The sequence below is a fragment of the Myotis nattereri genome (assembly GCF_964212035.1).
Source record: "Myotis nattereri genome assembly, chromosome: 3".
NCBI lineage: Eukaryota > Metazoa > Chordata > Mammalia > Chiroptera > Vespertilionidae > Myotis > Myotis nattereri.
Genome location: NC_138077.1, coordinates 1330653 through 1356938, shown reverse-complemented (window position 1 = coordinate 1356938; position 26286 = coordinate 1330653). Strand labels below are relative to the sequence as shown.

At 61.1% G+C, this 26286-nt stretch overlaps 3 protein-coding genes across 3 annotated transcripts in view; 2 read left to right on the top strand and 1 right to left on the bottom strand.

Moving 5' to 3' along the window:
- URB1 (URB1 ribosome biogenesis homolog) overlaps nt 1-2976 on the top strand; it is a gene marked incomplete at its 5' end in the record, with an annotated part of 41459 nt that extends 38483 nt beyond the window's left edge. Inside the window, 3 exons of the mRNA XM_081087921.1 lie at nt 256-497; nt 880-1455; nt 2318-2976. Coding sequence (XP_080944047.1) covers nt 256-497; nt 880-1455; nt 2318-2499 — 1000 coding nt within the window. The 3' untranslated portion in view covers nt 2500-2976. The remainder of the gene's footprint in view (nt 1-255; nt 498-879; nt 1456-2317) is intronic.
- A 310-nt stretch (nt 2977-3286) lies between these two features.
- Nucleotides 3287-9469, bottom strand: MRAP (melanocortin 2 receptor accessory protein). Its single transcript, XM_081085276.1, has 3 exons — nt 9129-9469; nt 4696-4792; nt 3287-3844 (listed from the first exon to the last, which is right to left on the bottom strand). Exons 1-3 carry the CDS (start codon nt 9340-9342, stop codon nt 3604-3606), a joined length of 552 nt encoding a protein of 183 aa, XP_080941402.1. The 5' UTR covers nt 9343-9469; the 3' UTR covers nt 3287-3603.
- A 1924-nt stretch (nt 9470-11393) lies between these two features.
- Nucleotides 11394-21863, top strand: MIS18A (MIS18 kinetochore protein A). The gene is made up of 6 exons (XM_081088159.1): nt 11394-11706; nt 14621-14687; nt 16489-16611; nt 18423-18516; nt 19212-20503; nt 21402-21863. Exons 1-5 carry the CDS (start codon nt 11409-11411, stop codon nt 19302-19304), a joined length of 675 nt encoding a protein of 224 aa, XP_080944285.1. The 5' UTR covers nt 11394-11408; the 3' UTR covers nt 19305-20503; nt 21402-21863.
- Nucleotides 21864-26286: the final 4423 nt, after the last annotated feature.

Below are 26286 nucleotides of genomic sequence, written 5' to 3'. Positions count from 1 at the left end.
ACGGGTCTCCGAGGGCAGTGAGCGTGCCCGGGGGACACCGGACCCTCAGGCTCTCCGTCCAGCTGTCCATCAGCCATGGTTTCCGGAGACGTTCCCGCCCTTTCTGCCCCCCGCCCCGCCCCCAGCACTCGCTTCCTGCCACCCTGGGCAGGTCCGCATGTCGGTTGTAAAGGGAGCAGCTGGCTCTGGGCGGTGACCGGCCACTGTCCAGGCCGCAGGACGGGGCGGCGTGCTCAGCGCGTCCTTCTCCCGCAGGCCCGCCCTGGCCTCCGCGCAGCTGGCCGGCTTCTTCGGGGCCCTCGACTCGGTGCTGCGGTACCGGGCCTCCGTGCTGCGGGCCTTCCAGGACCTGGGCCGCCTCACCGTGAACGAGACGGCGCTGTCCGCCACGGACGCACTCCTCCTGCTGCACAAGTGGAGCCTCTTCGAGCGGGACGGCGAGCTGCAGGGGGCGCTGCGGGCCGCCGCCGAGAGGCTCCGCGCCCGGGACCTGCTGAGTGCGTGCGGCCCTGTGGTCTTCTCCCCACCTCTCATTCCACCCCCCCCACCCCTCTACCCCCACCCCCCTCCCCCACCCTCTCCCCCCACCCCCTCCCCCCACCCCAGCAGCCCTGTCCTCCCCTCTCTGAGCAGCCTTTACTTAGCGGGTGAGGCGTAGAGAGCGGGTCTGTGTGGTTGCCTAGAGGGGGCGCAGGGTTTTGGGTTGGCTCTGCCCCACCAGGGAGCCCCTGACTACAGCAGCGGTGCCAACCCCAGTCCAGGGCCAGGGCTCACTGTGCTGGGGCAGCGTGGCCTCTGAGCTGCCCCTCTGCCCGCCCTCCACTGCACCCACCCTAGTCTGCAGGGGACACAGTCCCACCCATCCTCTCTCTCTCACAGAAATGCTCAAGGACAGCAACAAGCCCGCGGCGCCCGCCCGAGCCCGAGGCCCTCGGGGCCGGAGGAGGAGGCCTGGGGAGGTGGAGGAGGCGGCCAGCCCCGAGCTGCAGCTATCCAGCTTGGAGACGTGCAGGGGCCTCCTGAGGTCCATACTGACCCACTGGGGGCCCGTGTTCCCCGGCCCTGCGCCTACTCAGGGGCCCTCGGACCCAGCCGTCCCCCACAGCGAGGCCTCAGGCCCCATGTGCACCGTCGCCACCCTGGTGGTCAGCTGGGTGCTGCGCGCGGCGACCGAGCACCCGCTCAGTGGGGCCGAGGCTGCGGGCCTCCTGCACTGGCTTCAGGGCCACGTGGTGCGGCAGCCGGAGGTCGTGGCCCAGCTCCTCGGAGACGGTGCGGTGAGGAGTGGCCTGTTCAGGCTGTACAGCCGGCTCTGCACAGACGGGCTGGCGGGGCCCGAGCTCAACGCGGTGATGCTGCCCCTGGCGGCGGCCTTGAGCCCCTCAGGGACCCCCCTCCCCCCGGCTGTGGAGACCCTCCGCCTGGCTTCCCTGGACGACGAGGAAGCCACGCGAGGTGATTATGGGGATGCCGTGGGCGGGTGGGGGGTGGGGAGCAGCTCAGCACAGGCTGGGGAACCGTGGGCCTGACCGTGAGGGGGCTGGGCCTTTGCCTGCGGGAAAGCCTTTAGTGATGCTCATCTCACAGTGGGGGGTGCTCGCCCAGACCTCCAATCCCCCCAGGACGGCCCCTCCCTGCAGGCCAGGGATTTCTCCAAGTGTCCGCCATTTCCTGACCAGCATTACATGCCACCTCGTGGCCAGGTGCGTGTGTGCACACGAGTGCGTGTGTGTGCGCGTGTGTGTGCACACGAGTGCGTGTGTGTGCGCGTGTGTGTGCACACGAGTGCGTGTGTGTGGACCCGCATATACATGTATGCACACAAGTACGGTTACCCACAGTTGCCATGTTTGGCGTTCGGCAGCTGCCTAGGAAAGGTCTGCGTGTGCGAGCGAGTGAATAGAGGCGCTGGAGCCTGAAGGAGGCACGCGGGGCCCCTTCCCAGGACGCAGGGAGCAGGGAGGGGTGGGCAGCCTGCAGGGGGGCTCACCTGGGAGCAGGTGACTGTCCTCATCCGGCCGCAGTTGGGGACTGAGTCTGCTTGTCCGGGGGGCGGGGGCGGGGGCGGGGGCGGGGTCAGACCAAGAGGAGAGGGGCCTACAGCAGCGTTCCCTGCGTCACCAGGTAAGACAGGCTCCTAGGGAGCAGAAGCGATGAACCAGCAGTTACGCGAAGGCAGATGCGTTTGTTTATACACTCGCCCACTCAGTGGCCACAGGAGTGAGCCCGGTTCATCGCGTGTCCGTCCCGCGAGGGTGGGTGACAGGCTGTCTGGCCGAATAGATGGTGTCCTGACGGCCCTGTGTCCTCCCCGCAGCCTCTGCCGCCTTCCTGCTGTCCCTGTACCTCCAGGACGCCTGGCTGGGGGCCCAGCGGCCAGACACCCTCCTCGCCCACGTCCAGATGGTCCGTGAGGCTGCGGCGGACGCGCCAGGCGGTGACCAGGAGGCCATCGTCGGGCTCTGCGAGGACATCGCCGCCCTGGCCCCGGACACGTGACGCCCTCGCAGGCTCTAGGAGTCCAGGGGTGTGTGTAGTGACCAGGGTCCTGGGGGAAAAGCTCGCTTTATTTATTCGGCCAATAAACAGACTGGAGGGCCTGTGTGAGGCGGCCAGCGTGACGGGGCCGTGGGCTCCCTCGGGGCCAGGGGGCCGCACAGCGGTCAGTGGGCCGGCCCTTTTCCGTTTCTCGTTCTTAGAGGAAACGCCTCAGAGTGAGTGGCACTGAGCACGCGCGGGCTCCGGGCAAAGTTAAGCTAAACGGCCACGAATGTGTCACAAAGGAGGTGCCTCAGGCGGTCTCTGTAGGAGTCGGGGCAGAGCTCCGCGTGACTGTCGGGTCAGCTCCTGCCGCGCTTCTGTTTCCGTAAATCCGCGGGGCTGCTCAGAACCTCGCAGGGTGCAGGCGCCTGACCTCTGCTTAGGGAAGGCAGCCTGTGTTTTTAACTTGATAATAAATGTCTATTTTTGTTAAGTTTTTGCGTTTTGCTTAATTGATATTAAAAGCTATTTTTATTCCACAGAGACCTGCATGTTTGCGGTCAGGGTTTGACTTTTAGGATCCCTCGTTAATTGGTGTCATCGTTGACGCACGTGGAATGTGGATGAGGCAGTTTCCCGTGTAGTTTAGCCTGTCGCTCAGAGCTCTGCGTGCCCCGCACCCGCACCCCGCACCACAGGGCTCCTGGCGCTTGGCTCCGTCACTACAGACCAGCCGGGAACTCAGGGTCGATGCCGTGTGCAGCAGTGATGGCGGAGGCTAGAAAGTGGCAGAGTAGGGATGAGTGAGTGGCTATTACATCTTTATTTGTGTTTATTCTTTTTCTACGCTTCTGAAGTGAGCGTGGGAGTGAGTAAGCGGCTGGGCACTGCAGCTCTGCCCCGTTGGGGCTGCTCCCCGGCCAGGCCAGGCCAGGGGGCTGGTGCGGCGGGGACCAGTGCGGGTTCACACGCCCACGGCAGCGCCTCCTGGTGGTGGTTCTTGGCAGCTGTGCTTCTGCTGCTTTCAGGAGGCACGTGTCCAGGTTTGAGCCCCTCGGAGTGGCCGCCGTTCGCTGGTGCAGAACCGTCTCCAGTGGGAGGCCAGCTGGGCTGTGGCCGACATCAGCTGATGCCATGGGGGTCCCCGTCCAGGGCCCGTTCCCACAGAGCAGGGTGGGCCTGGGGGGCGGTGAGGGGCGAGGCGGAGGGCCCAGATGCCCTGCTGCCTGGCTCGCTGGCTGAGCTGGGTGGGGCCATTGGGGTCCCCTGGGGGGCCCTGTGGAGCAGCGGGTGCCTCCGGATGCAGAAGGGGAAGCTGACGTGGAGGCCGCAGGGGCATGCAGGGTGGCGCAGGGCGCTGCTCCTGTGGACAGATGGGGGGGTCAGGGCTGCGGAGGACAGTCCTCCCCTGCTCCGTTGGGTTAACAGCTCAAGTGAGATACATTTTACAATGTACAATCGATGAGCTATAGCATATCCATCGAATTTTGCAGCCATCACCACACTATTTTATTATTTTTATTGATGTCAGAGAGGAAGGGAGAGGGAGACAGAGATAGAAACGTCCATGATGAGAGAGAATCATGGACTGGCTGCCTCCTGCACACCCCACACTGGGGAGTGAGTCTACAACCCGGGCCTGTGCCCTGACCAGGAATCGAACCGTGACCTCCTGGTTCGTAGGTCAGTGCTCAACCACTGAGCCACACCAGCCAGGCACCACAGTCTGTTTCAGAATATTTTTATCCCCAAAGATGGACCCGTCAGCAACAGCTCATCTGTCTGTCCTAGAGGTGCCTCTTCTAGACGCTCCCCATCAGACTCCCTGGGCCTCGCGTCCTCAGGCTCCCCACGGGGAGCGGGTGTCGGGGCCTCGTCCTCCTCCGGCAGTGCCTTCGTGGATGTGCGGCTCTTCACCGTGCAGCCCTGAGCCCCCCACGCTGCCCCCACGCAACCCTGAGCCCCCACACTGCCGCCCGCATGCACCTGGCCCCCCACGCTGCCGCCCGCACGCACCTGGCCCCCCCAGGCTGCCGCCCGCACGCACCTGGCCCCCCACGCTGCCGCCCGCACGCACCTGGCCCCCCACGCTGCCGCCCGCACGCACCTGGCCCCCCCACGCTGCCGCCCGCACGCACCTGGCCCCCCCACGCTGCCGCCCGCACGCACCTGGCCCCCCACGCTGCCACCCGCATGCACCTGGCCCGCACGCACCTGGCCGCGGGAGCCCGGCGGGACATGGAGAGCAGGACGAGGAAGAGGAGCACCACGAAGGTGGCCAAGCTTGCCCAGAAGGCGATCACCACCGAGTCTGCAGGAGAGACAGGTGCATGTGTGACCCACGGGCACCACGGGGCGGGGGGGGGGGGGGGGGGGCTGGGGAACGGCGAGGGCGATGTCCGTCCTCTGCTGGCCTCTGGGCTGTGGGCAGTGACGGCAGTGGGAAGTGGCTTTGCCCCGAGCCCTGGCCACTGGCTGGTGAAGGATTGTCTGTCGAGGGGAAGCAGGAATGAATCAGGCAGTGCCAGTGGATGCGCTTTTTCAGCTGCTACTGCTGCTCAGAAGGTGGGTTTCCCACCGGCCCAGGTGGCTCAGTGGTTGAGCATCGACCTGTGAACCAGGAGGTCAGGGTTCGTTCGATTCCCGGTCAGGGCACAGGCCCAGGTTGCGGGCTCGACCCCCAGCAGGGGGCATGCAGGAGGCAGCCGGTCCATATTTCTCTCTCTCCCTCTCCTTTCTCCTCTCACTAAAATCAATGAAAACATATTCTTTAAAAAGAAGAAGACTGGTTTCCCTGCTCCCTTTCTCCTTGGGAGGGAGAAGGGCCCGGCAGCTCCTGTGACGGGCGGCCTCCCCCTCTGAGAGGCCGGCCGGGGCCTGGTGAGCACCATCAGCGCAGCCCCATCCCGGCAGCACTGATCCCCGAGCGAGAGCTGCGCCGAGCCCCTGCCTGCCCAGCAGAGCGCCCCCTCCCGGGGATGTCGCCGAGGCCTCCCTGGCACCTGCTCTGTGAGGAGCTGGGGAGACGGGCCCTCCGTCTGCTGGGCAGGGAGCTGGGCCAACAGGAGGAAAAGGCACGTGTGCAGTGACCCTGTGGCTGTGTGTGTGGCCGGAGGCTAAAGGGGAGGGGGACACCCGGGAGACACCCTAGACCCGCCTGGGGAGAACCGGCAGGTGGGGTGCCATTCTCCACCCAGTTCAGGAACCTGCAGCCAGTGGCATGGGGGCTGCTATGAGGTGGCAGGGCCTGCATGGGCGTCTTTGGAATTAAATGGCCACAGGGGAGAGCCCGGCCGGCGTGGCTCAGGGGGTGAGCATTGACCTGTGAACCAGGAGGTCAGGGTTCGATTCCTGGTCAGGGCACAGGACTGGGTTGTGGGCTCATCCCCAGTGTGGGGCGTGCAGGAGGCAGACGACCCATGATTCACTCTTATCATTGATGTCTCTCTCCCTCTCCCTTCCTCTCTGAAATCAATAAAAATGTATTCTTTAGCACCCAGGTCAGTTCTGTCAGAGCCTCTAAGGCAGCGGTTCTCCACCTTCTGGCCCTTTAAATACAGTCCCTCATGCTGTGACCCAACCATAACATTATTTCCGTTGCTACTTCATCACTGTCATGTTGCTACTGTGATGAATCGTCATGTAAATATCTGACATGCAGGATGGTCTTAGGCGGCCCCTGTGAAAGGGTCATTCCACCGCCAAAGGGGTCGCGACCCACAGGTTGAGGACCGCTGCCTAAGGAAACAGCTTCAAAACCTGGGCGGTGGGCACTCTCCCTCCCCCACTCCTCCCCCAGCCTCCCCTCCCCCAGCCTCCCCTCCCCCGCCCCACGGGCTCTGTCTTCTGCCCCTGCCCTGGGTCAGTGTCCCCACCCACCCACGGAGCAGGACTGGGACCTTTCACAGCACAGCCCTGCGGACAAACCATTGAATCCCGCCGGACCCACAGGGGCCAGGAGCTGCTTCCTGGGTGCAGTCCCCTCATCCTGTTCCGCTGAGAAAGGCAGCCGGAAGGAGGGTTCGCTTCCCCCGGGAGGCCCCTCTGCTCCGCGAGGACAGGACGTCCTGGCCCGGCTGGGAGCTCAGCACCAGGGCCTGTTTCCCAAGGAGACATGCCAGGCAGTGGGAGGCCCAGCCCCAGAGACATCCCTTCTCTCCACCCCCTCCCCCCACCCCCCTCACTCCCTCCCTGGTTCCTCCCTTCCTTTCTGGGGTGATACTGGCCGGACAGGGGAGTGAGGGGGCACAGTGGGTTGGCAAGAGAAGGCACTGGGTGGCGGGGTCGGCTGCATGGCATGTTGGGGGATTTCTCATCCGAACTTGGAGGCAGCACCTTCATTCCATTAAGACACTTCCTGTTCACAGGAGGCTCCCATTCGAGTCCCAGGTCCTGGCCGATTAATTCCAAGATTTTCCCCTTCGTGGGGACTCACGCGGGGTCACGGCCCGGGGCTCCGGGTTTGAGTTCTAATGATCTCAGACCACCTGGGGTTTTACATCTCTAAAGCCGTTTCCCCGTCCGTTAGATGGGAGGATAGTGTGTCATACAGACTGCCACACAGCTTAATACGATGAGATGTAAGTACAGTGCACATGCATAGTTCCCCAGTCACTGGCTGTGAAATGATCTATAAACAGAACTACACTATTCTGTGAAGAGGGTTTGTAGCAAGTGATATCGCTGCATCCTTCTAGCTCACGAGAATAGAAGATGTGCCTTGGCCGGTGTGGCTCAGTGGTTGGAGCGTCAGCCTGCACAGCCAAGAGTCCAGGGTTCAATACCTGGGCTGCAGGTTTGCTCCCCACCCCCGGTTGGGGTGGGTGCAGGAGGCAACCAGCCGATGTACCTCTCCCATCAGTGTTTCTCCCCCCCCCCCACCCCTTCCCTTCCACTCTCTGAAAAGCAATGGAAGAAATATCCTCATGTGAGGATTAACAACAAGAAAAGTGAGCTGTGAGGAACTGCAGCATAGATTGCTGGTTGTCAGTCCTGTCCGCCCCCTGCATTTCCCTAGTAGCAGAACCCCTGCTGACTGCTGGGCACACGGCTGTCTGGGAGAAAGACGACAGTGTCCAGCCTCCCTTGCAGCTAGGTGTGGCATGTGACAAGGTGCTGGCCAATGAGGTGCGAGTGGAATTTTTCCTGCACAGTTTCTTGCAGTCTTTCTGCAGGGGCTGCAGGGCCCCTGCTCCGTGTCCCTTCCTATCCTCCTGCGTGTTCTCTGCCCAGAGCATGGCTGTGACGCAGAGCCTGGCGTGGGGCGTGGGCACGGCCCGCGAGGGCAGAGCGAGGAACTGGGCGAGGCTGGTTCCCGAGGGTTTGGGGGGGTGGGGGGGCACAGCCCAGCACCCGCCCGCAGACGGCTACCTGGGAGAGAAAGCAACTTCTGTTTCACCTGGTGCTCTGTGCGTTGTGACCAATTTTCTGTATTGAATCAGTTAAAAAAAACCTGACTTTTTAAGTAAAAGTACTCAAACTTACAAATCCAAATGCATACTGACCTTCGAAATAGTCCTCCTGTCTCTACCGTAGAGTCGTGTCAATGTCCCTAACAGGCATGTACTGATCAAGCATTAATAAACACAAATTCTTCTTTCGGAATCACCTTCAGGGACATACCCCCATTTTGCTATGTTATGAGATCATTGTTTACTTTTGACACCCGGGTTGTACTGATCGGCTTAATTTCATTTGCCCGACTAACTTCTTCATGATCCTTAGCTATTTCCCCAAAGCAAATTCACCCTTAAACATATACCTGGGCCCGGACGGTGTGGCTCAGTGGTTGAGCATCGACCTGTGAACCAGGAGGTCACGGTTCGATTCCTGGTCAGGGCACATGCCTGGGTTGTGGGCTCCATCCCCAGCAGGAGGCAGCCGATCAATGATTCTCTCTCCTCATTGATGTTTCTCTCCCTCTCCCTTCCTCTCTGAAATCAATAAAAATATTTTTTTAAATAAGGACATGGATTTCGTTTTGAGCTGGCGGGCAGAGACCATCTCCTCATGAGAAAGTCTCCGGTCCTTGGTGATGCGTTTGCCTTCACAGACGCGGGTGACAAGTTCATGAAACCCCCGTGGACCCCCGACCTCGGGGAGGGCAGAGCCGGTCCCCAGGGCCTGGCCTCTGTTCTGTGTCATGCTCCTGTGTCTCCTCAGCTAACTTGTTATCTTGCCTGAGAAGCTGGAGTCATCCCAAGGGGTGGCTGACAAAGCCCAGTTACCCAAGAGATCGAGGCTGAAGGGGGGTGAGCCAAAGGCGTTAACTCGTCCGGGCGTCCTTCCTGATACACGAACCATAGAATCATTAAGCCATACATCTCCGGGGACGGCAAACTAGCTCTCTCCCGAGTCTGCGCACAGACGCGGAACCCCGAAGCTGCAACGTGAAGACATTCACCTCGCTCACCGGAACCCCGGGCCCACGAACCTCCATCAAGAGACCTATGTTATCGCACGGGTGCCCCCGAGTGTCGGCGTTTCCCAGGTGAGTCCCGGACTCACTCAGGACGATGACAGACACTGTCCCCGCTCATTGATCCCTCCCAGCGCGGGCCGGTCCCGGCCACCCGTGAGCTGTCCGGTGGGTGGAGAGAGCCGTGGGCGCCCCAGCCCCGCCCGCTGCCTCCCGGGCCAGGACTCACACTTGTGGGCTCTCAGCTGCTTCTCGTCCACGGGGAGCAGGTCCAGGTAGTCCAGGTAGTACTCGTAGCCGAAGGAGGGCGCCGAGGCATTGCTGTTGTTGGCCGTGGCCATGGCCGCGCTGGCGTGTCCGGCGCGATTGGCCAACCGGCCTCTGTGAAGCGGCCAAGTGTGTCTGTGGGTCTCGGGCCCAAGGCCGCCCCCGGCTGGAGCCATTGGCTGGAGAAAGGCCGGGGACAGGAGGGGGGCGGGGGGGGGCCCTCGCCTGCTGGGCGCACTGGGCCCTCCCTGGCCCCTTCCTGACAAGGCTCCAAAGCAAACAGCTGCGGGCGGAGGCCCGGGCGGCCCCAGTGCTTGAGGGGGGACGGGACCGCAGACCCTGGGCCTGGAAAGAGGGGGTGCTGAGCAGAGCTGGGAGGACACCCCTTTCTGCCTTAAGCAGATAAAAAAGTGAAATCCCGCGCGGAGGCCTGGCGCTGCCCTGGGCGCACGCTGAGGCGCTGGCCGTGGAGCAGCCGCCGTCACTGGCTCAGAGCCATCGTCCGAGGCGGCGACGGCCATGTGGGCCCTGAACTGTGACCTCACTCACGAACACACGGCGTTCACGAAGCCAGAGCAGCCGCCCCTACCCAGTGTCCCCCGTTTTATCTAGGCCCCCAGGACCCGCCAGGCAGCTGCCCGGGTTCAGACAGACAGAGGGATGGACTGGGTGGTTTGTCTGGGCCGAGGTCCCACATGATGGGCTGAGCTCTGGGGACACAGGCCCCGCAGGTCACCGGCCGCAGTCCGGGGGCGTCTCCAGGCTGGAGAGGAGCAGGGCGACGTGAGCACTCAGCCTCCGAGTGGGGGAGCCCAAACACAGCACTGGGGCCTCTCCCTCCAGCACCCCACTCCCATGTTCTCCACGCAGGTCACACCGCGGAGGGGAGCGGCATGGGCGTGTAGACGGCAGCCAGGAGCTCGGCCTCGCGGGGGTGAGCCTGCAGCGGCCCCGTCCACGGGCGACACTCCCCGCACGTGCCTCGGTCAGCAGCTCCGTGAAGGTGAGACCTCGGTGGGCATGTCAGCAGAAATCATTAATCCCACATCTTGGGGGCAAACTCCCCCTCCCCATCCGCACACAGACAGAACCCCGAGGCTGCCATGCGAGGCAGTGGGCCTCCCTCCCTGGAGAACCTCAGGAAGCTCCCACCTCCAGCTCCATCACCGCCCCACAGCCCGTGCTCACACCCACGCGAGCACATGCAGACACACCCGTGCGTCCACACACAGACACCCACATACACACCCACACAGCATGCACACACACGTGCACACAGGCAGACACACCTGTGCATCCACACACACACCCACACAGCATGCACACAGACACGCTCACATACACATGCATACACTCGTGTGTGCACACCCAGGCATGCACACGCACAGAGGCATGTCCTAGGCATGGACTCCTGCGGTTGTGGAGGCTGTGGGCTGGAGGCCGGGAAGCCGGGGGCGGAGGTGGAGGCCTGAGAGCCAGAAGCCGGGTGGGGGTTGCATGGTGTTCACTCTGCAGTTCCTGCTGCTTTTGCAAATGTTTGAAATGGTCTATGACAGGAATTTATTTTTTAAAACTCACGCACACCCTACACCTACTTTCATATCCTCCTAGAGGCCCAGTGCATGAATTCGTGTATGGTTGGGGTCCCGCCCCCAATCAGCAGATAGGGGCCAGGGCTGTCGAGAGGAGACAGCGGGAGGTTGGCCGGTGGACCTGCCCCCATCAGGGCCCAATCAGGGCCGGCCGGCTGGGGGGAGGGGCCACAGGTGACTGGCCGGCGGGCCCCGCCCACAATTGGGGCGGAGGGGCTGCAGGTGACTCAGGGAGGAGCCACAGGCAGGTGTGCCCCACTCCGCCTCTCGGGCAGCGGGGGCGGCGGACTCGCTTTAGACGCACGGTGACGGCCTCGGGGACGAGCTGCTGACTGTCCGGGCGCTTCACTCCCTCAAAGACACCGCCCCTGCGGCCCGCAGCGCCACACCCCGCGGAGGCGTGGCCCCCGCCCGCCCGCAGCCTCCGCGCAAAGCGACGGAAACCTCACGCACGCGCAGCGCCACCAGCCGGGCTAGGCCGGCAGCGAGCATGCGCGCTAGTGGGCGGCTCTCCGTCCCTCCTCCGCCAGGCCCCGCCCCTGACGCCACGGCCCCGGCTGGGCGTCGGCCGGCTGGGCCCGCCCCCGCCCCGCGCACGCGCACTGGCGCCCCGTCTCCCGTGGTGCCCCGCGGCCGGCTGGTTCGTCGCGATGGCGGGAGCTTCCGCGCAGGAGAGCTGCAGAGGCTGCACCTCCGCCAGCTGCGCGTGCGGCGACCGGGGCGCGTGGAGCGAGCCCTCGCTCCTCAGCCGGCGGCTCTCGGGGGGCTCGCCGGGCCGCCGGCTGCTGGAGCAGTGGACGAGCGCGTGGGGCTCCCCGAGCGGGGAGGCGGCGGCCGCGCGGGACGAGGACCGGCCGCTCGTGTTCCTGTGCGCCGGCTGCCGGCGGCCGCTGGGCGACTCGCTGAGCTGGGTGGCCGGGCCGGAGACCAGCTGCATCCTGCTGCGCAGTCAGTGGCGGGCCCCGGGGGCCGTGCTGGGCGGGGGTGGAGGGGAGGGTGCTCCGGGCCGCCAGGGTCGGTGAGGGCCGACACCGGGAGGTGCGCTGCCCCGCCCCGTGCGCTCGCGAGTGACAGGTCCCTTCCGTGGCCTCCCGGTCCGTCGTCCATGCATCGGTAGCGGTTGGATCAGCATCGTTGTGAGCGTTCGTAAAAAAACAAAAAAACCAACTAAATTCTAAGCATTTTTTGTAGCCGCCCCGAAGCCGTCCCGGGCAGGCTGATGTGGGACCTTCCGCCCTTCCGCTGCCTGCTTCCCGGGGGTGGGGGGGCGGGGGGGCGGCGCGGGGGCTAAGCACTGACGTCACAGGTGCATCCGCGGGCGCCTGGCGGTCTGAGTGTCGGGGTTGTTGTTTGTAAAGCGAACCTGCAGGGGGCGCCCCAGGAACCTGGGCGGAGGGCAGTGAGAGGGGCTCCTGGTCTCAGTCCCACCCGCAGGCTTCCCGCTCCCCTGGTTTGGTTGCTTTCCTCGTGTTTATTTAGGGGAGGGGCTTACTATGTTTTTTTCTGAATTGGTGTAAAAATGGCTGTTCTTGGCTTGTGGGCTTCCAGTTGAAGATTCCTTCCTGGAGTGAGATACTGGGGAGAAGGGCGGACACCGGTGCCCGCAGTGCCCGGGAGCTGTTTGCTGCCCGCTGTTTCCCGGCGGGAGGCGTCGGTTCATGGACAGTGATGGCCAGTCCGGCGGGTGTGGCTCGGGCTGAGCGTCCACCTGTGAACCCGGAGGTCGGGGCACCTGCCTGGGCTGCAGGCTCCATCCCCAGTAGGGGGCGTGCAGGAGGCCGAGCCATGATTCTCTCTCATCGGTGATGTTTCTTTTCTCTCTTCCTCTCGGAAATCAATAAAAAGATATTTTTTAAAAGAAACAGTAATTGCTGCGTCCCTTTTAGTGGTTAAACAGAAGCCGAAGAGCAGACATTTCCATGGTGATTTATTGGGATTAGCCCTTTGATCGTGGGAGTCACTATGTGCAGAGGGTGTGAAAGCGGGAACCTGCCCTGCGGACCCGACACTGAGGTGGCCCCAGCGTTTGTTCTCATCTGGACTTGCTGGCGGGCTCCCTGCATGGACCAGCTTATTAAACGTGTGAACTGTTAGCACACTGGAGGTTGTAGTGTGTATATGTTAAGCATATATCCTTTTGGTCCACACACATTCTGAATATTCTCCGTATTAGTGTATACAGATGTACTTCATGGATTTAGCAGGTGCTGTACCCTTACTGACAGGCAGCACAGCCTGGCGATGGCCCCTCCCCTGTGCGCGTTTGAACCCTGGCCTGCCGCCTACTAGCTGTGTCTCCTTGGGCAAGTTCCTTAGCCTCGCTGCCTCTATTTTCTCTGTAAAATGGGGATTTTACAAATTGATGTGACAAACCCACCCCAGTCCTCAGTGGAAGACAAAATGGACTCTTGGATTAATTTTCATTCCCTCCTGCCCCAGTGTGAGCAAGTTGAATTATTTTTACTTTGTCAAGATTCGTAACACGTACATACTATTCCGTAGCTATAGCGTGATCATTAGCTTTTTAAAAAATACTGATTGAAGGGAGGGAAGGAGGGAGGGAGGGAGGGAGGGAGAGAGAGAGAGAGAGAGAGAGAGAGAGAACGTGGACTTGTTCTTTTGCTTATTGATGCGCGCAGCGGTCGATTCTCTTACAGATGCCCTGACTGTGGCCAGAACCCACAGCCTCCTGTCGGGCGATGCTCTGAGCAGCTGAGCTACGGGCCAGGGCATCACTGAGCTTTAATGTAACATTGACGTGAGCTCGTTTCCCAAGTCCGGGGCTGACTGGCACGCGCAGGCTGAGGAATCGGGTCTCCTTCCCGAGCTGGGGATTTGGTTACAGGCATCGCTTGCCCCCCTCCTGAAGAGCACTCAGGTTGGCTGCTTGGGGGTGTCTCTCGTCTCTGTGCGTGATGGCCACCTGGCTGTGCGTGCAAGTCGGGGTCCTGCTCGCTGCTGTGGCAGGCCTGGGCAGCGAGGACTCGGCCTTGGGGCCGGTGTGGCCCAGGAACGGAATGAAGATCAGACTTGAGGAAGGCAGGGGCCGACAACGCAGGGCCTTAGGCTGTTGCACGGAACAGAATCTCCCAGGCAGTGAGGCGTGTAAGCCGGCGTGGCCTGGCCTAGATTTTAATTTTGAGGAAGCGATGGAGGGAGGCCTGAGCGTGGAAGGGGGGGTGGGTCGGGGTGCAGTGGTCCAGGCAGGAGGAGGAGAGGAGGCTGGGGGCTGGAGGCAGAGCGGTGAGGTGCAACTGACAGGACTTGTCAGCGTCGTGGTGTGGGGAGCAGGATGAGGACAGAGAGTCAAGGTGACACCCCAGTTCTGGTCTGAGCGCCTGGAGGGTGGAGTGGAATGTGGACTCGGAGGAGATGAAACCGAGATGCTTTGGCCGTTTTAGGTGGACGTCCCCTCCTCATCTCCCACCCCCACCCCCACCCCCGGCTTCAGGGCCCGGGCCCTCGGGGTGAGTCTTGCTTCTTCTCGGGTCAGCTGTGACCCCTCAGTGTCACGCAGAGGACCAGGCCTGGAGATGCCCGCGCTGGCTTTAGCGTCTTCCCTGGTTTTGATCCCAGTTTCGCTGTGTCTGGCAGGTTCTCGGTGGTCTCTGCATTGAGGTTCTAATTGTTCCACGTTTTACTGTCCATTGAATCTTCCCTCTAACTTGATTCATTTTGTCCATTTGAATGGTTTTCGGGGGACATTGCTTTAAACCACCCGCCTGAGAGAGAGACAGAGAGACACTTTGGGCTCTTATTTCTGGTCCTCTGAGTTCCACATTAAAAGTTGAGTTAGAAGTTGTCTAAGTGTCTGTATCTGTTATAACAAACCACACGGACAAGTTCCTGGTCTGTTTTCTAGGTGTTTCCAGCAACGTTTCTGTGGATAAGGAGCAGATACTGTCCAAACGGGAAAACGAGAATGGCTGGTGAGTGAGGCTCGGTCCACGTGAATGTGGATGTTAAAGAAAACCTTTACTTCTCAAGTAGAATCTCCGAAAAGGTTACTACCCGTGAGGTCACCAGGGATACTCCCCCCGGGATCGGTGTGACAGCCCGAGGGACGCACCGGTTCTCGGGTGATGGCAGCCCGTCAGGTTTGCGGGGGGAGAGGGTTGGTTTCTATAGGCTCACGGGACCCTCCCTTCCGGGCTGTGGGGCCTGGTGCTGAGGAAACAGAAAATAAACCGAGAAAAGAAGACAGCTGTGTCGTGAGCTCTAAGCCCAGCGCGCCTCCGACCAGCGCCACCCACCTTCCCATGTCAGGGCGCCTGTAGGAAGTGCTGCTGTCACACGGACATACATGCACACACGGACATACACGCACACAGAGACACTTACACAGACACACACACGGACACATACATGCACACAGAGACACATGGACACATACATGCACACACGGACACTCACACACACACGGACATACATGCACACAGAGACACACGGACACGCACACATGGACACGTACACACACACGGACACTTGCACACACGGACATACATGCACACAGAGACACACACGCACAGACACACACACACATATACACGCACACATGGCCTGTGGTGGTAGAGACAAGGCTATGGCGGGGCCAGAAATGACAGCACGGCCCCTCCCCCTCTGTGCCTCCCCCCGGGAAGGGACCGCGTTGGGCACCCGCCCCCCCTGCTGTGATGGCACCCTCACACAGCGCATGGGCAGCTGTGCCTGTGTGTGTGTCCCGGAGCCCATCCCGCTGGTGTTGGTGAAATAGCGTCAGGTGGCACACAGACCAGGAAACGTCGTGGGTTTTCAGTGCATTTTCAATGCTGGTTTTTCACTGTAGCAACGCTGGACTGTTGTGGTCAGAGACAGTCCCCTTCCGTTAAAAACTCCTCCAGGAGAATGCGATCCAGCGCAGGCCGGGAGTGTGTGGCTGTAACGGACAGCGCTCTGGCTGCAGGGGGTCACCTGGGAAGCCGGCCTTGGGCTCGCTCCCGTCTGTGTCTGGAGAGAGGAAGGCTGGGCGGCCGGGGCTTGGCTGAGGCCACAGGGCCGCTCGGTCGTAGAGCCAGGACGGCGCCGCCCCTTCCTGCCGAGCCCGCCCTCCTGCCTCCAGCGCTGGTCACTGTGGTGTTGCCTCCCTCATTCCTGTGGCCCCTGCACCTGCTGTGCTGTCCGGGCTGAACGTTTGTCATCGACTCAGAACCTTTATATTCTGCCGGGGTGTCATTGCTGAGCCTAGACAGGAACTGAAGACAGCGACAAGGAAAACAAGGGTGATTAGCCCGAGGGTGTGGCTTGGCTGGTTGAACGTCACTGGTTCTAGTCCTGGTCAGGGCACATGCCCAGCTTGTGGATTCGACCCCTGCTCAGGGTGTGATGCTTCTCCCTTTCTCTCTCCCTCTCTGCCTCTCTTTCCCTCTCTCCCTCTCTCTCTCTCTCTCTCCCTCTCTCTCTCTCTCTCTCCCTCTCTCTCTCTCTCTCCCCCCCCTTCGCCCCCCCCTCTCTAAAATCAGTTTTAAAAAACGTTAGTCAGTGCTGGCTGAGGCATGCTGCTGGCTGGCTCTGGGCTGCGGTGTGTGTGCCCTTGTTGCTAGGAGCCCGGGTATGACTGTCTGTTCCTCATACCAGCCTCCCTTATGGGTGTGGCTGAGGGCGGAGTCACTTGAGCAACCTCAATGTCTCCCTGTGGTGTGAGCAGGGGCTGCTGGGGCAGGTGCCGCCTGGTCTGAGCACGTCTCTCCGCAGCATCCTGGAGACCCTGCGCTGTGCGGGCTGCGCGCTGTCCCTTGGCTACATCTACCGGTGCACGCCCGGCCACCTGGACTACAAGAGGGACCTGTTCTGCCTCGGCGTGGGGGCCACGGAGAGGTGAGTGCGCGTGGCCAGCGCTCTGGGCAGCTCGCGAGCAGTCGGTGTGCGGACACCAGAGTGTCCGCCTGTGCGACCGTGTGTCCAGGTCACCGTTTCTGGCCGCGAAGCCAGTGATGGGAGCGTCAGACGCTGTGAATTGTGCGGAGGAAGCGCCGTGAGAGCAATTCCCAGAGTGACGCCGGCGCAGTGGCTGCTGGGTCGGCTCTGATGGAGCCGGACCGTGGGGGTCAGTCCGCTTTGTCTGTTTGATTCCCCCTCAGTGGTCAGCCTCCTCGGACGTCCAGGAGAAATGGGGATTTCACAGCCAGTCGGTAAGGGAGGCCTTGGTGCTCGGTGACATGAGCACCAGGTCCAGCTGCCTGTGTCCCAACCCCGCCAGGCATCGTCCGAGGGCCAGGAAGGGCCGCCCCCGGGTCTCCAGGCAGCCAGGCGGGCTGGGGCCTGGTGGCAGCTCAGCGTCTTATGGCTTTCCAGTCCATGAGCCGTTTTATAGGAAACACGAAGTTAACTAATTCCGTTGGCCCCGCTGTACCTCCGCTCGTCCTGAGGACGCGGCCTCACCACCTTAAAGAAAGACGCCTCTGAGCCTACGCGCCTGGACGGACGGACGGACAGAACCCGTGAGAGAGGAAGTGCCTGGGCGTTGGTCCTCCCGGGTGTTGTCACTCCGGAGGGGTTTCTTAGATTTTCTACTTTTATTACACGTCTAACTATGCTCTGATAGAAACTGGAAAGGCTTCGATAAACATTTTAAACCGGGAGCAGTGCGGGCGCGGCTGGTGCTACAGGCCTGGCGGGAGCGCAGGTGCCCTGTTTGCAGCGCGCAGAGGCCCAGCGAGCGGGCGCCCTTGGTCCCGTGAGGACGTGACACGGATCCGTGATGAGGGAGGGAGGGGAGGACGCTGTGAAGGCGGGAGCTCTCGGGCTGTGGGGCTGGTGCAGGACCGAAAGGGACGCGTCTGTGGAAGGAAGTGAGGGGAGGACTCAGCCCGGGACCCACCCGGGCGCGGCTCTGGGCGGAACCCTAAGGCGAGGAGCCTGGTTGGTTTCAGCCGTGGGCGCCCTCCGCCAGGGGCACTGACCGTTTCCTAAATCCCTCGGTGCCTCTTCAGTTTCCCGCCTCATCGTCCCTCCAAACAGCTGGTCAGTGCCCGCAGTCCCGCCTCCGTCTGTTTTAGGCCTTTCATCAGCCGGGCTTCCCAGGCAGCCCGCTGATTCCATCAGAGGAGGGACGGGAGGCTGCTGCAGGGGACGGCAGGCTGTGCTGACTGAGTGCAACGGAGCCCGTTTTCTGGGAGCTCCTGGCCCGTCCCCCTCGCTGCTGAGAGTTTGTGGGTTCCCGGCGCTGCTGCTGCGCCCGGTGCCGGCCAGTCCTCCGGCTCTTCAGCTTCTCTGGACCGGCGTCTCGGCCCCGGGAGGCCAGCAGGGAGCAGTGGGGTGACTGTGGGAGCTGCCAGGTTTGACTGGACAGATTACTATTCACTAAAAGGCCGACGTGGGAGCGCACGTTCCCGGGTGTCACACACAGAAACTTGGCAGCAGGACTTGGAACTGTGAGCGCTAACGCTTTGCCGCCGGCTTATGCCCATCATGCAGGGCCGTCGCATTGGGGGATGTTTAGGACTGTCTGGGCCACACTTGCGTGGCGGGAACGTGATGTCAGGTGGGACAGCTCCCCACGGGCTGGGAACAGAAACAGCTCTGTGTTCACTGGGTGCTGACACGTAGTGTAATAGACTTAGAACTGAAGCATCGTGCGCGAGCGCAGGCTCCGTACCTGCTCCTCCGTCCCTAACTCCGTGGTGCAGTTATGTCCTAGGGTCCTCCGAGAAGCAGATCGTGTCGGACGACCGGGCGTTCAGTCTTGAGAGCAGAACGGAAATGGAGAACTCGCTGAAGCAGGTAACTGCCCGCGCTCTGTCGGAGGAGCCCCCCCTCCGCGCTGCCTCTGGTCCCGGCGTCAGAGGCTGTGGTTTGGGGACAAGTCAAGCTAAAGCTCAATCAAAAGAAAGAGGGAAGCCATTTCATGCCAGGCCAGAGGGCACGGCCTCCAGGACGGTCACACGTAGAGATCTCTCTCCGCCACACGGCTCCTCCATTGGACTCAGTTCTCACGGTGGAAGCAGTCGTACTTGTGCATGGTGACCCCTCCTGGCAGAGGCAAGATGGTGAGGAGTGAATAAGAGCTGCCGAGCCCGCCCTGTGGCTCAGTGGTTGATCATTGGCCTCTGAACCAGGAGGTCACGGTTTGATTCCCGGTCAGGGCCCAGGCCCAGGTGCAGGCTCCATCCCCAGTGGGGGGTGTGCAGCAGGCAGCCGATTGCTGTTTCTCTCCCTCTCCTTTTCTCTCTAAAAATAAGTAAAAGCCTATTTTCAACAAAAGAAACCTTTCTTTAAAAAGCTGTCAGACGTTGAGAACTGTTCATAGGCTTATGTGTTATTTGAATAACATTTAGTTTAAGTGAGTTCACTGATACACATGGAATATCTGTGTAATGCACACATTCAGAAGTTGTATCACTGATGTGTATCTAATCAGCCATGTCTGATTTCAGTCACAGTTGTGTGATTGTTAATCCCCTTTTTCGCTGCAACAGATGGAAGACGTTTTGAAAATCTTGCAGACAAAGCTGCGTGACGTGGAAACGAAGTTGTCCTTGGCCAGTTCCAGGTCCGAGCTGCGTCCCTAGTGCCCGCGGCTCCCGCTGAGGTCGCCGTTCTCGCTGCCACTTCCCCGGACGGGGGCTCTCGTTGGCCGGGCACCGGCGTGTCCTCGCACCGGCACCGGGAGTGGCTGTGGACTTGCGGTTGGGCTCTGTTTGATGGTGAAGAGATGACTGTTTCCCGGGTTGAGTTTTACACCCGTTTTGTGACACTTGCTGGGAACAGGATGCAGGAGCGTTTGTTCTGATCAGCAACGGCCGTGCTTTTCTGACCTGTTTCCTCCTCGTATCAAGTCCGTCTTCGTTTGTACTTGCCCGCTGCTCCCCTCGGTGCTGAGTGAGACGAGCGCTGCGTGTCTTTCCGGCCCCGTGCGGCCGGGTCCCCTGAAACGCCCGCAGCTCCGGGGAGCGGCAGGGCTCATCTGTCGGGCCTGGAAACCTGCCGGGAGCCGAGCAGACGTGCTCATAGCGGAGCCCCGGCTCCTGCTCCTATGGCGCCCGCCCGCCCGCCGTCGGTGCTTCCAGAGGGAAGCGGTGTCTCCGAGGGGGGCCTGGGGGTTCGTGTCCCGTTTTCCGTGATGTCAGACCTGCAGGGCACATGCGTGGCTCAGTCAGGACGAGAATAAAGATGAAAGCAGCGCTTCGGGGTGATTGTGACGGAACTGTCCAGCCCGGCCGCTGCTCTGAGGACACGTCTGAGTCCCGCTCGTTCCCCGGCTGGGATGCGGGGTTCGAACGCAACTGCTCGTGGCGGCCAGTTCATAGCGTGTTTCACATGCGCCCCGCCCGCCAGTGCGAAGCGCCGGACGATCTTGCACTGATGAAGAATTAAGAGTCACACGGGCCGGGGTGGCTCAGTGGTTGAGCGCTGACCTAGGGACCAGGAGGTCGCGGTTGGATTCCCGGTCAGGGCACAGGCCCGGGTTGCAGGCTCGATCCCGTGTGGATCCCGTGTGGATCCCGTGTGGATCCCGTGTGGCGCGTGCAGGAGGCAGCTGAGCAATGATTCTCTCGTCACTGATGTTTCCATCTCTCTCTCCCTCTCCCTTCCCCCTCCCTCCCTCCCTCCCTCCCACCCTCTCCCTTCTTCTCACTGCTGACAGACAACAATGACTGTCGGACAACACGGCTTTGGGAAGGGAGTTTTCCCAGACTCCTGGGAAAGAATCCTGGGGTTTCCAGCTCCAGGCGGGAGGCGGCCCGAGGGGGCACCAGGGCGCATGTGTGTAAGTCTGCAGCCGGAACTGGCTGGACAGTCCTGGGAGCTGAGCGCCTCCGAGAACCTGTCACCCATCCCCCCCCCCCCAACACCCCCGGGGGAGCCAGGACCAGGCAACGCCACCACCCGGGGGGCGGGGGGTCTGGCCCTCCTCCCTGCGGAGCCTCGCTCGCTCCTCTCTGGTGGTCGTGGGGGGGGCCTCCTCCTGCTGGAGACGCCCAAGGGCCTCTGCTCTGCCACAGGGAGCAGCCTGAGAGCGGCGCTCACTGCGTGTGGGGGGCTGTGTGCATGTCTGTGCTGCATGGCTGTGTGTGTGTCTGTGTGCGTGGCTGTGTGCGTGGCTGTGTGTGTGCCTGTGTGTGTGGCTGTGTGCGTGGCTGTGTGTGTGTCTGTGCTGCGGGGCTGTGTGTGCATCTGTGTGTGTCCGTGTGTGTGTCTTGTCTGTGTGTGTGTCTGTGCTGTGTGTGTATGTCTGTGTGTCTGTGTGTGACTGTGCTGTGTATCTGTGTGTCTGTGTGTGTGTCCGTGTGTGTCTGTGTGTCTCTGTGTGTGTGTGTGTCTGTGTGTGTGTCTGTGTGTGACTGTGCTGTGTGTGTGTGTGTCTGTGTGTGTGTCCGTGTGTGTCTGTGTGTCTGTGTGTGTCTGTGTATGTCTGTGTGTCTGTGTGTGACTGTGCTGTGTATCTGTGTGTGTCTGTGTGTCTGTGTGTGTGTCTGTGTGTGTCTGTGTGTGTCTGTGTGTGTCTGTGTGTGTGTCTGTGTGCGTGGCTGTGTGTGTGCCTGTGTGTGTGGCTGAGCGGACAGTCAGGTTGCCGTGGGGGCTGCCCATGTGTTTTGATGACTGTGGCCGTGGATCTAGTTTGACCTCAGGGGCGCGATTCTTCCAGCTGGTTCTTCTTTCCCAAGGTCACTGCTGCCTCTCGGGGTCCTGGCTCCATGTGCACGTTGGGGATGTTTGCTCCAGTTCTGTGAGCTACGCCACTGGTGCCGCGAAGGAATCGTGTTGAGTCTGTGGATGGCTTTGCGTGGCACGGACATGTTTATGCGGTAACTTCCTCCCAGCAGCACGGCACGTGCTCCCCGTCTGTGTCACCCTGGATGTCCTTCGGGCTCGTAATCTGAGTTCAGGTCTTTCACTTCCTTGGTTGAGTTTACACCTTATGTTTTGTTGTTGAAAGAACTCTCTTCTGCTCGAGGTTTCTAGTGTTTTGTTCTGAGTTCTCAGTGTTGCCGGCCATCTAGCCCAGGGGTGGGCACACTTTCTGACGCGAGGGCCACAATGGGTTCTGAAACTGGACGGAGGCTGGAACAAAAGCATGGATGGAGTGTTTGTGTGAACTAAGATAAATTCAAAGTAAACATCATTGCATAAAAGGGTACGGTCTTTTTTTTTAGTTTTATTCATTTCAAACGGGCCGGATCCGGTGGGCCATAGTTTGCCCACGGCTGATCTAGCGGGAGCATCCTTCTAAGCTTCCTCTTTCACAGGCAGGTTCCAGCCGAGGCTGTGGCCCAGGCCCACGTGTGAGGAGCAAGATTCGGGGGGTGGATGTTCACTCCCGGCCAGCAGCTTCTCGCCAGGGCTCCTCGCTCAGCACCACCACTGCCGTGCTCCTTCCCTCTCACACACACGCACACACACACGCACACACGCACACATACACACGCACACACACATATACTCTCACACACACATACCCACACGCATGCACATACACTCACACACATGCACGTGTGCGCGTGCACACCCCCTCCGTGCAGGAGTGTGGGTCCCGCCTCCCCGTCCCCGCGTTCTGGGAGCAATCTCAAGAGTAAGAGGCGGTGACGCCGCAGCCAGCGGCCAGGACGCGGAGGGGTCCCTCTCCGTGTAGTTCGCAGGTGGACAGCCGGCTCCGGCTCCGGCTCCGGCGGCTCCTCTCGCCTCTCCCTGCGCGTTCCTGGCCGGGAGGCTTGGAGGGGTGGGTCTCCGGCGTGAGGAAGGTGGGAGCCAAGCCTAAGGGCGTTTCTTGGAACCAGAAGCGCAGGGACTAAAAGCAGTCGCGGCTGATGTGGCCAAGCTCACGGTGCCGGAGGCGGCTGCGGCTGGAACCCCCTGGAACCAGCAGGGACGGGACACGTCCTCTCTGGTCCCCACCTTCAGGGGGAGGGGCAGGGGGAAGGGCAGGCGGAGGGGGCGGCCAGGGGACTGCTGGCGGGCGGCCGGGCTGTCAGCAGCGGCAGGCGGGGTCACAGAGTGACCTCGGTGTTTCTAATGTTGGTCATTTCACTTGCGGTGAAGTCACCCGACCCCGCAGCCCCAGCCTCAGGGACGCACAGACCTGTTCCCGACGCGGCAAGAAACCAGAGACGTGACGGCCACGTTCACACCTTTCTTGCCGGCCAGTGTTGCTCAGTGGTTGAGCGTTGACCTAGGAACCAGGAGGTCAGGGTTCGTTCGATTCCCGGTCAGGGCACAGGCCTGGGTTGTGGGCTCAATCCCAGTGGGGGGCGTGCAGGAGGCAGCCGATCCATGACTCATCATTGATGTTTCTCTCTCTCTCCCTCTCCCTTCCTCTCTGAAACCAATAAAAATGTATCTAAAAATAAAACCTTTCTTCCCGGGTCCCTGGGCCGGACTCTATGCGGCAGTGGCTGGAACTGACCCACAGGCGTGGGATTCAAGTCCAGGCGCCGGCCCGGCCCGTAGCCGCAGTGAACGTCAGCCGCACGCGGGCGGTCACAGCGGGAGGGAGCGAGGCGGGTCTGGAGTCAGCAGCGCTGGGCAGGCGTGACCGTCCGTGGCCGACCTGGGCCGCCATTTGGGGACGAGGAGGATCAGAGGATGCTCGTGGGGAGGCGGGGCCTCCGACGTGCATGTATGTGTGTCTGTGCCCACGTCTTGGCCTCCTCCAAAGGCAGAGTCCACGCAAGAGGTGCCTGTCCTTCCCTAGAATCGTGACAAAATGGATGGGCTCTTCGTGGTCGTGCACCTGAGACAGGTGACCGGTCCCTGAGAGGTCAGTGTGCGGGCGTCACAGACGCTGGAAGGCGGGCTCGACCCGGGCTGTGCCCAGGGCACCGCGTTCTGGATCCCTTCCCACTGCTCTCTGCCACCTGAGGCTCCCACCACGGCCGGGCCCATGGGGTGAGCGGTGTCCAGTGGGTGAATGGCTGCCGGTGGGTGAATGGCTGTCCGGTGGGTGAATGGCTGCCGGTGGGTGAATGGCTGTCCAGTGGGTGAGCGGGTGCCAGTGGGTAAGCGGGTGCCGGTGCGGTGAGCAGCTGCCTGCGGGGTGAGCGGTGGGGACCAAGGAGACTCCTCAGACAGAAAAGGAGGCAGGGCCTGCTTCCGGCACAGCTTCTCAGGAGCCGCCTGGCACGGCCTCAGTTAAAACTCAGCCTTTTGGGGTCTGCCTGCAGGTCCCCCCTTGCCGGGAGCCGGTCCATCCTTGCTGTTTCAAAGGACCTGGCATATATGGCATACTGTTCTTAATATGTTTGCTCACCTTCTTGGCACTATGTGTTTTAACCAAGGTCTCTGAGAAAGGTTGTTTCCCCAGGTAGGGATTTTCCCCTGAAGTTAGGGAGGGAATAAAACCTCTTAACTAAGTGCCAGGCGGGTAATTAATCACTTTAACTACGAACAATCATGCTTAAGCTACATAATCTTTACTCCCTGGAATGGAGATAAGAAACGCCCTAACCTTTGAAATAGAGATTGATAGGATTGGAATCAACTGGTATAAATACAGATGTAACAAGACAGCAAGAGACACAGAGAGAGACAGAACCTAGGCACAGAACCTACACAGAACGTTCTCTAGAGACAGAAGAACTTCGCTGGAGAGAACATGGCAAAAGATCCTGGACAGAAACTGGCCTCAGAACCTAGAGACAGAACCTAGCGAGAGAACATGGCAAAAGATCCTGGACTGAACCTGACTACAGAAATTGGCAAGAGAACCTGACTAGAACCTGGTGACTGAACCTGGCTGGAGAACCTAGCGAGGGAACATGGCTACAGAACCTGGCTGGAGAACCTGGAGAACCTAGCAAGAGAACATGGACACAGAACCTGGCTGGAGATCCTAAGCAGAACCTCTCTGGAGATCGAGACCAGAACTTGGCTGGAGATCCTGGCTAGGCTGCTGATCAACTGAACGCTGTCTCCGTGTCATTCCTTCTTCGCCAACTCCGTCCACACCTTTGGGAACCCCTGGACCTGCTGGGGTTGGACCCCGGCACCCCCTGAGAGCCTGGACATGGGAACTCTCTCCATCGCTATTTCCTGCCGGGTAAGCGGTGAAATAGGCCAGGGCAGGGGTGCTTGGCTCGCCTGCTACCTCTCCCCTCCTGCGCCGGAGCCGACATCGCCAACTGGTCCGACTGCTGCTCCTTCCAGCAGCCCCTGGCCTCGGACCTTCGCCGCAGGCAGTCACTGCCTATCGATCAGAACGGACGCAGAGTGGAAGCCAGCCCCGGTCCTGGCGTGGCAGCTGCTCCCACCGCTAGCCACCGGCTGCAGAGAGCAGGGATATTCTATGTGTTTATGCAAAATGCTCTATCGCAGCAGTCGTGCTGATGGGAAATGACCGCTGGCTTTCACTCAGGCCTCGCTCTGCACCAGGCCCCGGTGAAGCACTTCACTGATGTTCTCTTATTTTTCATGACAACCTTGCAAGGATGCACAGATGTTCCCATCTTACAGCGAGGGCACGGGGTGGGGGGGGGGGGAGCGGGGGCAGAGGCGGGAGAGGTGAGGGGTGGGCCTGAGAGCTTGGCCTGCGAGTAGGAACTCCCCCGGGTATCTACCTTCCGATCGCTGTCCTTCATCTCCTCGCCCAGCCTCCCTGTTACGTGTTGTTTTTTATATTTTTATTGATTTCAGAGAGGAAGGGAGAGGGAGAGAGAGAGAAGCATCAATGATGAGAGAGAATCATGGATCGGCTGCCTCCTGCACGCCCCACACTGGGGATGGAGCCTGCAACCCAGGCCTGTGTCCTGACTGGGAATCGAACCCTGACCTCCTGGTTCCTAGGTCGACGCTCAGCCACTGATCCACGCTGGGCAGGGAAAATGCCTTTATTTCTGTGTCACAAAAGTGAGAACGGCTCTGGGGTGGGTTTCTGGGTCGGCATTTATTTTCTGAGCGCTTTGGGTATCACATCTGTCCGCTCAGGCTGCCATTACCGAGTATCACCACCGGGTGGCATCGGCGTTTCTCCTGGTTCTGAGGCTGGAGCCTGAGCTCGAGGGGCCGGCAGTCCAGGCCCCGTGGGCTCCCCTCGGCGTGCCGGCACCTCCTCTCGCTGTGCCCTCGCCTGGCAGAGAACCGCTCCCAGTCTGTCTGCTCCGTCAGGGCACCAGCCACCCCTGAGGGCTGCACCCCGGCACTCGTGACCTCCTTAGCTCTCCCCTCCCGGCACCCACACCGATTGGGGCTGTAGCCTATGAACGCGGGGGCGGGACCAGCCACTCAGCCCCTAGCACATCCATGGCCTCCGTCTCCTTCCTTTTGTTGCATGTTCGGGTTTCGTGTGGTTTTCTTTGCTCCTTGGAGAGCACTGTGTCTCCCCTCGGGCAAGCGAGAGACACAGCAAGTCCACGTGCCGAGATATGACGCTTCCTGCCGGTTCCGCCTGGAGTCCGTGGCGTCCCGGACTCTGTGGCTGGATGTCTTTCATTCATCCCCAAACCCCAGCACGTGCCGCTGTGATTACATGTACATTCGCTCTGGGACCACGTGCTGCGTCCTCCACATTATTACGTTCCATCCTTTTTGCTCTGTGCAAAGTCAGGATGTGTCTGCTGA